The 16,102-nt window shown below is 47.3% G+C and overlaps 1 protein-coding gene across 1 annotated transcript; it reads right to left on the bottom strand.

The window, feature by feature from the left end:
* Positions 1–10,301: 10,301 nt before the first annotated feature.
* LOC133730491 (isoleucine--tRNA ligase, cytoplasmic-like) lies at positions 10,302–15,151 on the bottom strand. The gene is made up of 5 exons (XM_062158069.1): positions 14,677–15,151; positions 12,558–13,158; positions 11,003–11,487; positions 10,411–10,831; positions 10,302–10,325 (listed from the first exon to the last, which is right to left on the bottom strand). Exons 1-5 carry the CDS (start codon positions 15,111–15,113, stop codon positions 10,302–10,304), a joined length of 1,968 nt encoding a protein of 655 aa, XP_062014053.1. The 5' UTR covers positions 15,114–15,151.
* Positions 15,152–16,102: the final 951 nt, after the last annotated feature.

Below are 16,102 nucleotides of genomic sequence, written 5' to 3'. Positions count from 1 at the left end.
ATTTCTGGCCCCTTTTGGATTCTTGACTTCTGGTTTCAAATTTACTTCCCATATTTTCGTCGCGATGACATCCCATTGCTTCCGCCTTCTGATCAACTCCTGGGACGATGGCTCAGTCGCGATGAAAGGTACATATCCCCTCCTTATTCTGAGTGCTTCACATACTTGTACCTCCTGCATGAGATGCCATACTGCGACTTGGTGCTAAGTAGGAGATTCCCGGCTCCGCTTGAACATGGATTTCTCCCTGGTGCTTCTCGCTACAGTGATCGCTCGCGCTTGGCTTTCCGCCGCGCAATCTCCTGTTCAGACATCAGGATTGCCGCTGACGAACTCAGTTACGAGCTCTACGCTCCCAACCACTTCGCTCGCCAATTCGGCCTTGTCCAATTAGTGCCATTCCCTCTGTATGATGCTTGGAACTATAACACCTCTTGGCGCAGACTAGGGCCCCTTTCTGGGTCTCCGCCAGCGCAAAGCACACTCGCACTGGTTGATCTCCCTGATTGGGCTAAAGAGATTGACTCTGTGGATGGAACTGAGGACGGATACGAGACATGGTGGGCAGAAGTCTCGGTTAACTGCTGGAGGCAACAGCATGATGAGCTATTCGCTGCCATTTTCGGGGAACTGCGATACCCCTACACTGCCGATGTCGATCTACTTGCTCGCGTTCTGGAGGACGCTGCACAAGTTCCTCCTCCCGCTGCTGAGCCGGCTCCGCGACCCGCGCGAGCACCACGTCAGGCCCAGGCTGGTATCGTAATCCGCGAACCCCCTCAAGAGGTAAGTATCCTGACTTATGTTTTGTACTTTGTTCACTTGCCCTTCCCTTTTAATTCAAATTTTGCTATTCCAGGGAAACGCGCCACTTTCTGGCAGTCGCGCAGCGAACAACTCCCAAGCCACTGGCCAGTCTGGGAAACAAAAGGCGGTGATGACAGAGCCTGAAGACCAAGAATCCTCCTCTGATGACGATGACTCGCAGACGGTAAGAACTTTCTGTTTGAATAAATCATACTTCCTCCACAAATCAAACCTAACCTTCTGACTCCAACAGATCGCCGCCCTATTGGCTCGGAAACGCAGTCGTTCTGATCCTCGAACTGACCCATGGGAGGAAGATGAACCAATCGCTGACCGATTGGTAAGACACAAGCACATTCAGTACTCATTAGCGATTTTATTTTTATTTTATGCGACCATGTGACAATCCTCATTTGCAGGTTCGCCACAGGTCCTTGACACACACTGGAGAAGGATCTTCAGCCACAGGTGAAGGCACATCTGTTTCCCAAGCCCAAGCGCCAACTATCATGAACAACTCCCCACCTCCTGCGGGCTCTGCCAGTGATGCACAGTTGGTTTTGACCCCAGTTCAGATCATAGACGATAGTTCACCTGAGGTCGAAGATAGAGCGCTACCAGATGCACCTCGTGAGGAACCAAGCGATGTACCCGTCCTGGAGCAGACAGCGCTTGACCCAACTCTTATTCCCAGTGAAGCTATCCCAGAGGCAGTACCGGCAGTCGTTATGCGTGAGCTCCCAACCGAGGAGGTACTTCCCTTGATTGATAAATTCATTATTACTTCCTGGCTTAAATATTCTGACAATACCTTCTTTCAGAATCAAAATGCCGCCCACACTGAGGACGCTGTAGCTGAAGACGTAGAAGCAGAAGCTGCTGAGCCTGCACCTAATATGGTTGGTCAGGACCTCTTTCCCCCTGCCCCCCAAGTCGCTGAAGCCGGAGAATCGAGAGTCCTCCCTGACTCGGTGCCAGAGGCAACACCTGTCGCCGAGCCTCCCGAGGCTCCTGTCGCTGAGCCACCAACTCCCTCCACTCTGGAAAGGTTAGCTCGCATACTTGAAGTGACCCCCCCTGGGGTCGTAGATGAAGCTAGAGAAGGCCTTCGCCGCCTCTTGGGTCCTGATATCTTGATTCCTGGTGCGCCCGTACAAGTTTTAGAATATCTGAGGGTACTTCTCCGCGAGGGAGCCATCACTGAGGAACAATTTCGAGAGGTCGACCAACTACTGCAAAATCTTCCTCAAGGGCTCAATGAACGGGCAGTCGCGAACGCGCAGGCTAGGCAGACTGAGACGCACTATCAGAACCTTAACCGGCAGACAGAGACCGCGCGCGATTTCTTGGGTGATCAGGCTAACCTCATCAGGGAACTGACGCTCGAAAGGAACCACCTGAGGTCCCAGATTCAGGCTCTTCAAGCCCGCTTAACTGACGTTACTACCAGACTTACTCATGCGGAGCCTCAGTTAGAACAACCCCTTGCTGCCTTCGAGACGCTATCCCGGGAATTGGCTCAGGCTCGTGTGGCAGCTCAGCAAGCTGCACAAGCTGCTGCGGATGCTAGTTTTCGTTTGGATGAACTTTTCCTTCGCCTGACCCATGCAGGCCGCAGACTCTTGGGCCTCTAGAATTAAGCCCATTTTTTTGTAAGAATATTATTATCAATCTTAATATTTAGCCCACATTGCTTGGCCCAAATACAAATCAGCTTGTCCTCTCAAACTGCTCGGCGCTTCAATTCGTTTTAACGCTTTTAAAACTGTTTGAAAAAATTGAACAGATAATCTCGAAATAAAGCGGTTACCTCCTTGGAGACTGCCCCGCTTCCCACGCGTTTTCAATTATCTTCATTTCCGAGATCTTAGCATTTAACACCAATTGATACGCTCATTGATGGCAATGAGAACATCACAACCGCCCATCGTACGGTCAAGGCCACTGAGACTGGCACTATAAATACCTGCACTCTGGAGAGATGGCATACACAAATGAATATGGGTTTCCCAGATATAGTATCGCAATCTCTCCTTCTCTTCCTTCAGTTTCTACAATCCTCTCCTCACGATATCAGCCTTAGCCTCGAATTCCTAGGTCTTATGGCTTAACCTCAATACCTGGGTAGGTCTTATGGCCTAACCTCAGGTCCAACCTCATGTCTTTGGTCTCTGGAAGTCGCGGTGAAATCCACCGGCTTCCCTTAGACTGAAGAACATGCGGCGCTCCTTCGCGGCGGAACAAGATTCTGAGGGATCCCTCTCCTCAGATTTTCTCGCGTGGAGCAGGCGGAAGAAGGAAGGAAGGCCACTTGAGGCCGATTGTTCTTCTTTCGCAGCCTACCTCCGGGGACTGATTTCGTGACTTATGTTTTTCCCCAGGAGGTAGATGTGGTTGTGAGTCGCACCTCCCCGTGAAGACCATCTCCATCCCGGAGGATAATCCAACCGAAAGGGTTGCGATGGATTATTTCCTTCCTTCGTCCGATACAGATGGTAGCGGCTGCGACTCAGATCAGAGGAGGCATGTGGGTGAAGAGAGGGAGAGGATGAACACCCGAGCACAGCCCCCTCGCTGCCACTAGATCCAGAAACTCTTGGTAGATCTGTAACTTTACGGTTTCTATTCTAAGCCACTTCTGGCTTTGTAAACCGCAAATGTAATTTTCTTGATTTGCACATTGTACTGGTCTTGGCCGCAAAGCCACTTTATGAATGAAAGTCTTTAACATTCTTTATTTTGCAAATCAATGTATAAAATAAAGGCCTCAGGTATAGGCCATTACATGCATTTGACAACAATAACAAGAAATTTGAAATTGTTTACCAAAAATAAAGCAAAAATAAAGCCCCAAATAAGGCCTGAATGTATGGAAGCAAAAATAAAGCCCCAAATAAGGCCTGAATGTATGGAGTGTTGCCCCCTAGTAGGCGTAGGTGAAGCAAGCACAGGATACGAAGGCCACGGAAAAGGCCTGAGTAGGGATGAAGCGAACCTGGGGAGACTAAGGTTGCCCCCCTGTCGGGGAAGAAGGTGGATCCGGGGGATCGTCAAACTCCCAAACACTAGGGTAGTATTTCTTCAGGAAACGCCCGTTAATGGGATTACGGTGGAGGTCGCCATCCAAATCTTTGAGGTGAAAGGCCCCGCGCTCCAGGATGCGATGAACAACGAAGGGTCCCTCCCAGCGCGGAGTCCATTTACCGCGACCGGTCAATTTCTCACCAAGAGGCAAAACAGCTTTCCAGACCAAGTCACCCTCCTTGTAACTACGGCCACACGTCCGCTTGTCATAGGCGCGAGCGATCCGTTGCTTTTCCATGATCAAGTTATCCAAAGCTGCTAAGCGCTGCTCGCTGAGATCCTCGTGCTCTTGCCACATCGCCTGAACATAATCTTCCCCAATCAAATGATGCTGATCGTGGACGCGCAAAGACTGGACGTTGAGTTCCAAAGGTAAAACCGCATCATGCCCGAACATGAGAGCATAGGGGGTTGTAGCAGTGGGATTCCTCTTGGATGTACGATAGGCCCATAAGGTCTCATACAACGTATTGTGCCACTGTCTAGGGTTCTCAACGAGCATCTTCTTGAGCAAGGTGATAATAATCTTGTTACTGGCCTCTGCTTGACCATTCGATTGAGCATAATAGGGAGTGCTGTGGACGAACTGGATGCCCAAGTCATCGACAAGCTTCTCTACCTCACCGCCCATAAATGCTGCCCCCCTGTCTGAGACCAACACTTCTGGGATGCCAAACCTGCAAACAATATTCTGAAAGATAAACTGGCGAATGGTACCGCCGGAAGCTTCCTTCAAAGGTTCAGCTTCAACCCATTTCGTGAAGAAATCAGTGGCTACAATGATGAACTTATGCTGGAGCGAGGAGTGAGGGTGAATCATCCCAATCAAATCTAGAGCCCAGCCTCGTGCAGGCCAAGGTTTAATAATGGGTTGCATGGGGATATTGGGGACATGCTGCACTGGACCGTGTGCCTGACAGTCTTGGCATCCTTTCGCGAACGCGATACAATCTTTCAAAATGCTGGGCCAATAAAACCCATGTCTTCTGATCAGCCAACGCATCTTGGGGCCAGCCTGATGGGCTCCACACACTCCCGTGTGCGCTTCACGCATTAACCGTTTTGCCTCACGGCCATAGACGCAACGAAAATCGATGCCATCTTCCCCACGTCGTCGCAGCTCGTCACCTCTGAGGAAATAATTCAGGGCAAGAAAGCGAGTCTTCCTGTCTGCTGTAGGATCTGGTTGCTTGAGGTACTCAATCAGCGGAACGCGCCAATCGACGTCAATAGGTTCGAGCACCGCGACGACTGGATCATCCGGTGGGTCAGGCCGCGCGAGCCACGAAGGCAGCGTGCGGCGCTCGACTTTCAGAATGCGCTCGCGAACGCCATACTTCAAGGTAATGCCTGTAGCCAATTGAGCGAGCTCATTGGCCGCAAAGTTGCGCTCACGAGGTATGTGCTCCAAATCCGCCTCATCGAATTGATCCAGAAGTTCAATGGCGCGATGCAAATAGGGTATAAGCAAAAAGCTTTCACACTTGTACTTTCCGTGGAGTTGGTTGATTATAAGCAAAGAGTCGCCGTGTACCTGAACGTCTCTTACTCCCAGCTCGAGCAGAACCTCTAGGCCAATGATAAGGGCCTCATATTCTGCTTGATTGTTTGTACATTTGAACTCCAACTGGAAAGAATAAGAAAAACGATCGCCCGCTGGATTCTCCAGAACAATCCCTGCCCCTGCTAACGTTTCCGTCCGTGATCCATCAAAGTATAGGATCCAGGGCTGCAAGGAGACTGTGGCTTGATACCAAATAGCGTATTCTGGGATGCGCGCTAAATCTGGCCGAGTTATGGTCATCGCGGCTATCTCCAACTCCTTCACTATGGGGACGTCCAAGGTAGGGTGGTGTGCTAGGAAGTCCGCGATAGCCTGTCCCTTTACTGCCTTTTGTGGCACGTATTGTAGCGAGAATTCAGATAAAGCCAAAACCCATTTGCCAATGCGGCCGCGCAGAATAGGCCGCGACAGCATGTACTTGACCAAGTCAGTCTGAGCGATGATGCAAGTGGTAAAGGATAACATGTAGTGGCGCAGCTTGCATGCTGAGAAGTACAATGTGAGACACAGCTTTTCCATCGGAGTGTATCTCGTCTCGCAGTCTGTGAGTGTCCGACTAAGATAAAATATGGCATGTTCGACACCGTCCTCATCGTCTTGTGCAAGCAGGCTGCCAATGGAGGCCTCAGCAGCTGAAATATATAGTTTTAATGGGAATCCAACCCTAGGAGGAACGAGCACTGGTGGGCTCGCCAGGTAGGCCTTGATTTTATCAAAAGCCTCTTGGTGCTTATGCTCCCAGACGAACTCGCTCTGGCCCTGTAGCTTCAACAGAGGAGAAAAAGGCTGGATCTTACCTGCAGAATTAGAGATAAAGCGTCTCAAAAAATTGATTTTACCGAGCAGACGCTGCAGCTCTTTCTTCGTGCGTGGCGGAGATGCGTTGATGACTGCGCTCGCCTTGTCTTCAGGGACCTCAATGCCCCTCTGATGGACAACGAACCCTAGGAAGTCTCCTGCTTGAACTCCAAACACGCATTTGGCAGGATTCATCTTGAGTTGGTGTAGTCGCATGCGCTCGAAGACTTTCCTGAGGTCTGTGATATGATCCCCTTTCTTCTTGGACTTCACCACCACATCATCGATATAAACCTCCAAAATCTTTCCAAGGATATCGTGGAAGATCAGGTTCATGGCTCTTTGATAAGTGGCCCCAGCATTCTTCAACCCAAAAGGCATAACCACATACTCGAAAACGCCCGCGAACCCCGGACATCTAAACGCGGTCTTATGTCTGTCCTCCTCGGCGACTGGAATTTGGTGATATCCCGCGGTGCCGTCCATAAAAGATAATAATTCGTGGCCCGCTACGGCGTCGACCAACATATCCGCCACCGGCATGGGGTAGACATCTTTAGGTGTCGCGAGATTTAGGTCTCTGTAGTCCACGCAGACCCGCATCTTACCATTCTTCTTGCGAACTGGCACTATATTGGAGAGCCACTGATTGTATTTGGCCACCCTGATAATGCCTGATTTATGCATTTTCTCGACTTCCTCCTTGACGAGGACTTGAGTTTCTGAATTCATTCTTCGCGGCTCTTGCTTCACAGGCCTCTTGTCAGTGAGTGTTGGAAGCTGATGGCAAACCAAGTCCTGTGACAGGCCAGGCATATCTTCATATTTCTCTGCAAAGCAATCTTTGAACTCCAATAATAGCTCAATAAGCCTCTGCTTTTCGCTAGGCTCCAAGTAAGCGCTGATAGCCACTTCCATAGGCTCATCTCCTGGTCCAAGATTAACCCTCTCCGTAGGGTCTTTGACCTTAGGAGGTGTATCATCCAGCGCTGCCGGAGCTAGCTGAATTTCGATCTCGTCTTCGTGTTCCTGATCAGAGATTTCTTCATTGACAGTTTCTAAGGTCGCGATTCGATCATAGGCCTCTCTTTCCACTAAATATGATGATAGTCGTTCATACAACGAGTGGAGGGCCTCTATCCCTTCTTCTGGAAGGTCGTAATCCATTAATCGTTCAAGGGTTTAGGCACAGCGTGGCCGGGCCTTTCCAAGCCTTCTTTTGCGAGCGTAAGCCCCCACTGTGCCAGTTCAGAAGCCGTCACCCCTGTAGGGCGGCCTTTGTTATCGATGCCACTGACTTGCAAGGGAGCGATAGGCTCCAAATAGTACCTGGCATCTACATAGTTTGCAGATACTGGGAATGGACGAGGATCCGCTTTGATCACCTCCGCTTTATCTGTTTCCCTGTTCCACATAATAAGTTCCTGGTGAAGGGATGACGGAACACAGTAGCTCCGGTGAATCCAGTCCCTTCCCAGGATAGCGCTGTAGGCCGCATAGCAATCTGTCACAAAGAAAGCATAAACTCCCTCTGCTGGACCTACCTTGATACGCAAGAAAAGTAATCCCAAGGTCTTTGTTATAGTCCCCGCGAAGTTCTTGAGAGTGAGAGACGTGGACTGGATCTTCTCCTTCTTGATTCCAAGCAGGTGCATGGTCCTAGTAGTAATGACATTAACAGCAGCTCCAGTATCAACCATGATCTTGCTAACTTTAGTACCGCCAACGTCTGCCGTGATGTATAAAGGTCGCATATGTTGAACCATAGCAGGCGTTGGCCTAGTGAAGCTCATGAAGAATTCTTTACTGTTGGCGTCCTCTGTTTCCAGAAAGACAGTGTCTTCTACCGGTGTTGTGACCGCGGACGTGACCTGCAGGGGCTGTGTATTACATTCCTCCGCGTCTACGCATTCCTGAGCAGCGACCGGTATTGCATACCGCGCTGGGAGCACATAAACCATATTACAGGACGTGTCTAATTCAGCTATGTCGTCCTCCAGGTTGAGCTTGGGTTCGTTGACAGGGATATCCGTGTTGAACTGTTTAGCCAACCTGTCTACTAAGGATTCTGCAATGAGGCCTTTTACCTCACACTGCTCAGGCTCTTGAACCACGGGAGCTTGCTCAGAGGAAACTGACTTGGGTTTCTTAGCAACGTCCGCCTCTAAGGGAGCAACCACTGCACTCTGGACTTTCTTAGGTTTCCACTGTAAAGCATCAGTAGTCCTATCCTTGCCCCCCAGTCTCTCGAAAACTGAGGGTTTAGCCTCCGGCTCCTCGCGCGACAAACGACGCCTGACATGCGGTCGCCTGCACGGCGAGCGCTCCTTTCTGGCTAGTGGAGGTGTTCTCGCTTTAGTAATTCTGCAAAAAACACTGGGCTCAGATGCCCCTGTTGCTGGGCCTACTCGTTTTCGTAAACTGCGAGGGGCCACTAATGGCTTGGCAGCAAGTGCTTCCATTTCCTTTTGATACTGCTCAGGCGATTTGACCAATTGTGAGGGTTTGATTAGGCCCTGGTCTAAAGCCTCTAGCGCGCGCTTGGCTTCTCCAAACCTACGCTGCAGTTTCCTCTTTCTGGAAGGACTTATCTCCACTGCCTTCCCCTTTTCCCTGGTGTACCACTTCCCCTCCTTGATGGTAGTGGTTGAAGCAGGTGGTATGTAGGGTTTGGTCAGAATATCTTTGTGCTTGTTTGCAGCCTTCTGATCTGTCTCTCGATCATCCGTAGCTGCCCTCAGTTTCTTGAATAGATTGGAGTCTTTTGGTGATGTCGGTGACCCCATCTCCTTCCTTTCTCTCGGACTGGAAGGCTGATAGTTTCGCGATGGCGAGGCCCACTTGACGGGCGGGAGTGAGCCAAAACGAAATGTCTGCTCGGTCTCTTCGTGCGACACTTGGATACCACACTCTTCTTTGCATCGCGAGCACAACACTACAGGTGAGGCTTGACCAAACGGTTTAGCTTTCTTCTGGGCAGGGGCCTCGTTAGGCTCTCCTTCTCGCCCCTTTGCGTTCAAATCCAGGGTTGGTTTCCTCTGGTTCTGTTTGGTCCAGTTCACGTCGACCATGTTGATCCCAGTATCAGGAAAAGGGTTTAGGTCAACAAGCGCTGCCGCAGTTACTGGAGCTTCCACTTGAAGACTACCGTTATTGAGCCATACCTGAATCTGGTCCTTGAGCTTCACACAGTCAGCTGTATTATGGTTCCACAAGTTATGGAATTTACAATACTTCTTTCCTTTCAGCTGATCTGGTCGAGGGAAAGGTCCAAAGTCGGTCTTCACCATCTTCGCGGCGATCATCTCATCTAGGATCTCGTGTGCCTTGTTGGCATCATATGTATACGTCGCGAACTCAGGTTTGGTGAAGGCCACTGATTTGAGCTTGACAGGTTCCTTGGAGATTTTCAATTGTTTCAAGGCTGGATTCTTCCTCCCGGTCAATTCATAAGCAGCAATGTCAGAATCCTCTTCTTCATCTTCTTCCGGCAACAACTCTTCTTCATTATGATGGTAATAAGGGTCATAGGTAGCTGGCTGGTAATGCATGGCCGCAACTGTGCGATGCTTGCCTGGCACGTATGTCCCTTTGGACGCATTCTTCCTCGCATCAGTTTCCCTGAGAAGATGTTCAAAGCTGCCTACTTCTGTGATAAGCTCTCCCATTGACTGGATCATGCTGCCGTGTTGCTTCTTTCGCTGACGAGGTTCCAATCCCTTGATCGCCAACTTGATCAATTCTTTCTCAGGCAGGACCACGTTCAGTTTGGCCTTCTGAATCTGGAAACGTTGAAGGTATGCGACGGCGGACTCAGTAGGCTGCTGGGCCATCTGTGTGAGAGAAGCCAAATCCACCTCAGGCTCAATGGCCCCAAAAGTTTCTCGAAAGAGCTTTTCCATCGCAGGCCAATCCGCCACTGTTCCTGGTCGGAGTTTGGAAAACCACCTAAATGCAGCTCCAGAGAGAGAGGTGCCAAAGATCCTGCACTTGAGGATGTCATCATTCTGGTACTGGCCACATTGCACCTTGAACCTGGCCAAGTGAGTTATCGCATTCTCAGTGTCTTCCCCTGAAAAAGTAGAAAATATGATATTCTTATAGCCCCTCGGGAAAGGCGCGAGCATTATATACGGCGGGAAAGGTCCCTCATAGACCCCATCCATCTGGGCCCTGGGATTGGCCAAACGGATCATTTCTTCCACCTCATCACGTCTCACGTACTCAGGACCAGGAGGAGGAGGTGTCGCCACATTCTGGCGGGCAGCAGCCTGCAATGGTATAGCTTGGATGGTATTTGTTGTTGCTCTCTCTCCCACCTGTACAACGCGAGTTGTAACCGGCTGCTGTAGAGTCACGGTCGGCATGGGCATCTCCTTTGACAGAGCTGTTATCTTAACCGGGTTGCCAGCTTGGTCAATCCCGTAGTAGCTTCCTGGCAACTCTTGATATACATTTTCTGCTCCATCACTATCGTACTGAATGAACACAGCGGGATCGGACAGAGTTCCAGTGCCTTTCGATGCCTGCTGTTTCTGTCCGGCGGTCTGTCCACCTGACAGTGTGGTTCTTTCCTTGCTGCCGCCAATAACCAGGGCCTGTTCCTTACCTCTCAACTGAGTGGTAGCAGCGGTCGCGGCAGGTATAGCGGTACTGCTGCTAACCTTTTCCCGCTGGTTTGGCGGCACATATTTACTTGAACCAGATGGTTGGCCAAGGGAACCAAGGATAGCGTTAGGATCTCCTAACGTCTTGTTCAACACCTCTTTAGCTTGGTTCAACTCGGCTCTTTGCATGGCCACCTCGGTTGCGAGATTTGCTCCATCCTTGCGAAGACCTGCCATATCTGACGCTGTTTGCTTGGTTTGATTCGCAATAGCATCCATGATCCCCTTGTAGCGCTGGTTTTGCTCCTCTGCGATAACTGAAGCATGAGCCATCAAAGTATTCTCAGTCTGTGTGATTTGCTGTTTAGTCTCCTCTGCCTGTCGGGAAAGACGCTGGTCTATTTCGCGTATGCGCTGGTCCGCCTCGCGTATGATCCGATCTGCTCTCGCGTTTTCCCTTGCCAAATCAGCAGCTAGCCACCTGCTATGATTTTCAATATTCTCCCGGATGATCGCGAACGCGACCTCGGGGGTAGCTCCTTCTGGCACAGGCTTTGCAACAAAAGCCTCTCTTTCTCTACTTGTCGCTGTGTTGGAGGCGGCGACAGTGTCAACCGGCTCGTTGGCCTGGTTAATAGTGCCAGTCTGACCCTCAGTAGCGGTCGAGTGACTCTCTCCCTGTTCAGTCGACATATCGGAGAATTGGGGATGAAGAGAGAATCTTTGAATTATTTGTTCTTCAGACAGACCACGACAATCCGCGCGAGGGTGCGGTTTGTAACTGGAGGTCTTGTGTTTTGAGCAGTTAGCGTAAACCTTTCGGTAAGGGTTTTCGCTTGATTTCCCAATGGCTAACGTTCACGAAGAAACACTAGTCTGGTCCCACTGGGCGTGCCAAAATGTTTGGCTCCAAAACCAGTTGGCTTGCAAACTGTCTCTTTTGAGCGTGTGATTGTGCAGGCGTGCCAGCACCGCGGGGTGCAGTCGTTGGGGTAGTCCCTTGACCTGACTTCTTCTTCAAGCGCTGTGGACGAGGAGAGCACCAACCTCGTCACAGGGTTCTTCTCTAGCCTTTCGGAAAAGGACTTTTGCCTTACGGATAAGGACTTTGGTTGTGGTCTCTTGCGTTCACCGAATCGATACTTAGCGTTGTAGACTAAGCAGAGCAATCACTGGGAAGTTGGGAGAAGCACGGGGTTGCGCTAAAGCGTGACTTTAGCTTCGCTGGGTTGCGAGGGCGTTACCCTTGCTTCGCTGGTAGTAACGGTGGCGGTTGCACTCGCAGTCGGCTCCTGGGGAGACTGGGACTGGAAGTACGGTCGCCGGGTTGGTCTGGTGATGCTGACAGTCGGCTCTTGGAGAGACTAGGACTGGCGCAGGGTCACCGGGTTTCAACGAGGTTGAAGGTTTGCTCCGGGGAGGCTTTGTAATCGCTAGGATTGATTGATATGAGAGAGGTCTTCTTCTGTCCTCGAAACCTAGTATATATACCTAGGGTTTCGACTGCTCCTTGTTGTAGAAGGATTATTGATTGAAGTTTCCTAATCAATCTCTGCTACTTGATTCCAATAAGGTTTCGTTCTCCTCACGGATCCCGGAATGGGCGAAGCTGTAACTCAAACCCTAGTAGGCTTATTTTTGGGCCGCAGGTATCGGCCCGCTGTGCTAGGTCCACTAAAGGACATTGCCAAAATTACTTTTGGGCTCAAACAATCCTCACCAAATGCAGGAGCACAGTGAACAACTCCAGTACCACTGTCACCTTTAACATAATCGTCGGACAAAACTCGAAATGCCACATCTGAGAACTCCATGAAGTAATCAAAAAGTGGTTCATACTTCTTTCCCACTAGTGTAGTCCCTGAGAATCTCTCCAACACTTCATAAATATTTGAACCGTCATAAGCAGCTCCTCTAGGTCTCTCACTAGGTAGAGATGAAACCAGGGATTCAGCAACGACATAAACTCTTCCAGAACACCTGTTGCAAACCTTCGCATAGGTTAAATTTGGATTGACACACAGGGCTAAATTGCTAGGAAGGGTCCATGGAGTAGTTGTCCAAGCCACCAACGCTGCCTTATCCGGATCACCGACAATTGGGAAAGCTACCATTATTTCAGGATCAGACACATCCTTGTGATTTTGACTGGCCTCAAAATTGGAGAGCGGTGTCTTGCAACCTGTGCTGTAAAGCATGACCTTGAAGTCTTTGTAAACAAGACCCTTTTCATATAATTGAGCAAAAACCCACCACACACTCTCCATGAACTTCAAGTCCATAGTCTTATAATCATTCCTGAAATCAAGGTATTAACAATAATGTTAGCTGGTGTGAGTTTTTTTGTTTTTCGAACATTAGTTAGTTTGAGTCTAAAAAAAGAAAAGAAAAAAAAGAGAGAGATATTGATGATGAGGGCCCTTCCACTAAGGGATCCCTTGTGGGACCTACTTTTCGATAACATTTCGGCATCTCGACCGTTCAATTTTTTTGTCTTAATGTATAGATCAAATCTGCAAATTTTCAAACAAATTGATGATCGTTAAGGTATCGAACTAGTTTAAATCAATGGACAAACCGAATCTGTCCAACCTGAACTGTTCATGTTTATAATTGTAAATCACAGTTTTGAATGCCTTAATGATTATCAATTTGGCTGAAAATTTACAGAGGTGATCTACTCATATAGACCTAAATACTAAACGGTAGAGATGTATATATGCGATCGAAAAGTGGGTCTAAAAGTTATCCCTTAAAATGACTAATAAAAAAGATCTCTCACTAAAAGGGCCTGTATTGATGATATAAGAGTAAACATGAATGACAATATTCATGAATCCTAGAAGATAGAATGATGTGTATGCACGTCCAATCAATAGAACAATATCATTTTATATTTTACTAATTAACTGGTCTAACCTGATATCTATTTATACTATTATTAAGAGAAGAGGGTTTATTAGCCAAAGTGGACGTGAAAATACTCAAATACCCTCACACCATAAGTTATATTAAATTAATATTTAATAAATTAGGGATATAAATGTAATTAACAAAATAACAGAAAAGTAAAAAAAAAAAAAAAAAAAATTCTTCTGCGGATAACTACCCCTACCCACTATCTACATTACCCTTGCTTTCCCTACACACTATCTACACATATCTAACACTATTTACAGATATTAATTTTTTAGTGAAAAAAAATCTTGCATATGCAAAGCATGTGACTACAGACTAGTTTTTATAATAGGAACTGTTTATGTGTAAATTATGCTTTAAATGTTATCACGTACTATAAATTCAGTATGTGTAAATCAAAAGACCCTCGTTCAGAAAAAAAAAAAATCAAATCAAAATATACATGTATGACTCATATCTAAAAGATGTTTAATATGATTGAATTTTTAGAAGTGATCTTTAATGATTCCTTAAAGGATAAGCTAACGGTTCCAATTAGGAACTTGTTAGTTGAGGATTCTTAAATCTCAAGTGCTATGAACAAACAGGTCAACTACATAAAATAAAATTAAAAGACAGTTATTTATTTGATATGCATGCATGACTCATATCTGAAAGATGTCTAATATGATTGATAAATTTTCATAGCTGATCTTTAATGATTAATTCCTTAAAGGAAAACTAACGGTTCCAATTATGAACTTGTAAGTTGAGGATTTGAGAGCGCTATAACAAACAGGTCAACTACATAAAATTTAGATAGGTTCATCTGTACTGAAAAATATTGAAAAAATATCAGCGTCTAGCTAGTATTTCTAAATTTCAAGGATACATAATACTTGAGCTTTATATCATTACCTGAAATCGATCCACCGCCCCGAGCGAGTAACCACCTTCTCCCATTCCTCCACATATCGAGTAACAAAGCTCCTACATTCTTCATTGTAGGCATCAATTCCCAGGTTCAGAACATCTTGTCGGGTCTTGATGTTGAGCTTCTTCTCGATCTCGGTCTCAACAGGCAAGCCATGGCAGTCCCAGCCAAAGCGGCGGGTGACATGGTGGCCAGTCATGGACTGGTAGCGCGTGACAATGTCCTTGATGGTGCCAGCCAATAGGTGGCCATAGTGTGGGAGGCCAGTGGCAAAAGCTGGACCGTCGTAGAAGACATACTCCGGCATGTCCTTGGTTCGAGCCAATTGGGTCTCAAAGGCATTGATTTCAGACCAGAACTCGAGGATCTGCTCCTCATGTTTGGGGAAGGAGAAGTCCTTGCTTTCACATACCTCCTCCATAATATTTGCAAAGGAAACACGTACCACACAGTGCAAAGCAGCTTTACAACAAGAAATCAATGCTCGACAAAGTAAACATACGAAAACACCAAGAAAACCAGTAACTACAACACAGAGCTTTGTGATCTTATAGGAAAGCAATAAGGAACGTGACTTGAATGGCAAGTTTTGTTTTTGGTCAAACTTGGGAAGCAAGCTTCATACATTATTTTAATAACAAATTACGTATAAGTTATTGACAAAAAATGACTTAACAAATACATCCTCTAAAGATTAAATTAAACATATAAGGATTAAATCTTATAAATAAGGACAATGTACTCTCCACTTGTCACATGTCATGAGTTAATTTACTTTTTTACCCTTAACTACTTCTTTTGACTTCTAATCCCTTTATAAGGATCAAATCTTACAAATAAGGACAATATGCTCTCCACTTGCCACATGTCATGAGTTAATTTACTTTTTTACCCTTAATTACTTTTTTTGACTTCTAATCCCCTTATGTTATTTTTTTTTTATGAGAATAATTCTTTCTGTTACTTTTTTTTTTTAGAATAATTCTTTTATGTTTTTTTTTTTTCTGAAAATTAACCGTTTATGTTACTATTTTTTTTTTCCTTGAGAATAATTCCTTTATGTTACTTCACAAAACCTCACTCTCCTACTACTCTCATCTCAACTTCACAAAACCTCACTCTCCTACTACTCTCATCTCATCATCTACTACTACTGCACTCATACTCGTCCAGTTCTGCTACTCGTTTTCTGCTATTGAACTCGTCATCGCCTAATTCTGCTACTGCACTCGTCCAATCCTGCTACTGCACTCATACTCGTCCAGTTCTGCTACTCGTTTTCTGCTACAGAACTCGTCATCGCCTAATTCTGCTACTGCACTCGTCCAATCCTGCTACTGCACTCATACTCGTCCAGTTCTGCTACTCGTTTTCTGCTACTGAACTCGTCATCACCTAATCCTGCTACTG

The sequence above is a fragment of the Rosa rugosa genome, chromosome 2 (genome assembly GCF_958449725.1).
Source record: "Rosa rugosa chromosome 2, drRosRugo1.1, whole genome shotgun sequence".
NCBI lineage: Eukaryota > Viridiplantae > Streptophyta > Magnoliopsida > Rosales > Rosaceae > Rosa > Rosa rugosa.
Note: the sequence above shows the minus strand (reverse complement) of the source record. Positions and strands in the feature narration are given on the sequence as shown.

Coding starts and splice junctions, on each gene's coding strand:
- LOC133730491 (XM_062158069.1), bottom strand. CDS start 15,113: ATGGAGGAGGTATGTGAAAGCAAGGACTTCTCCTTCCCCAAACATGAG. Junction 11,488..12,557: donor AGGATTGTTTGAGCCCAAAA/GTAATTTTGGCA, acceptor ACTATTAACCAG/GCCAACGAGCCGGTTGACAC. Junction 10,326..10,410: donor CCAGGGCCCAGATGGATGGG/GTCTATGAGGGA, acceptor CTACTTTTTCAG/GGGAAGACACTGAGAATGCG.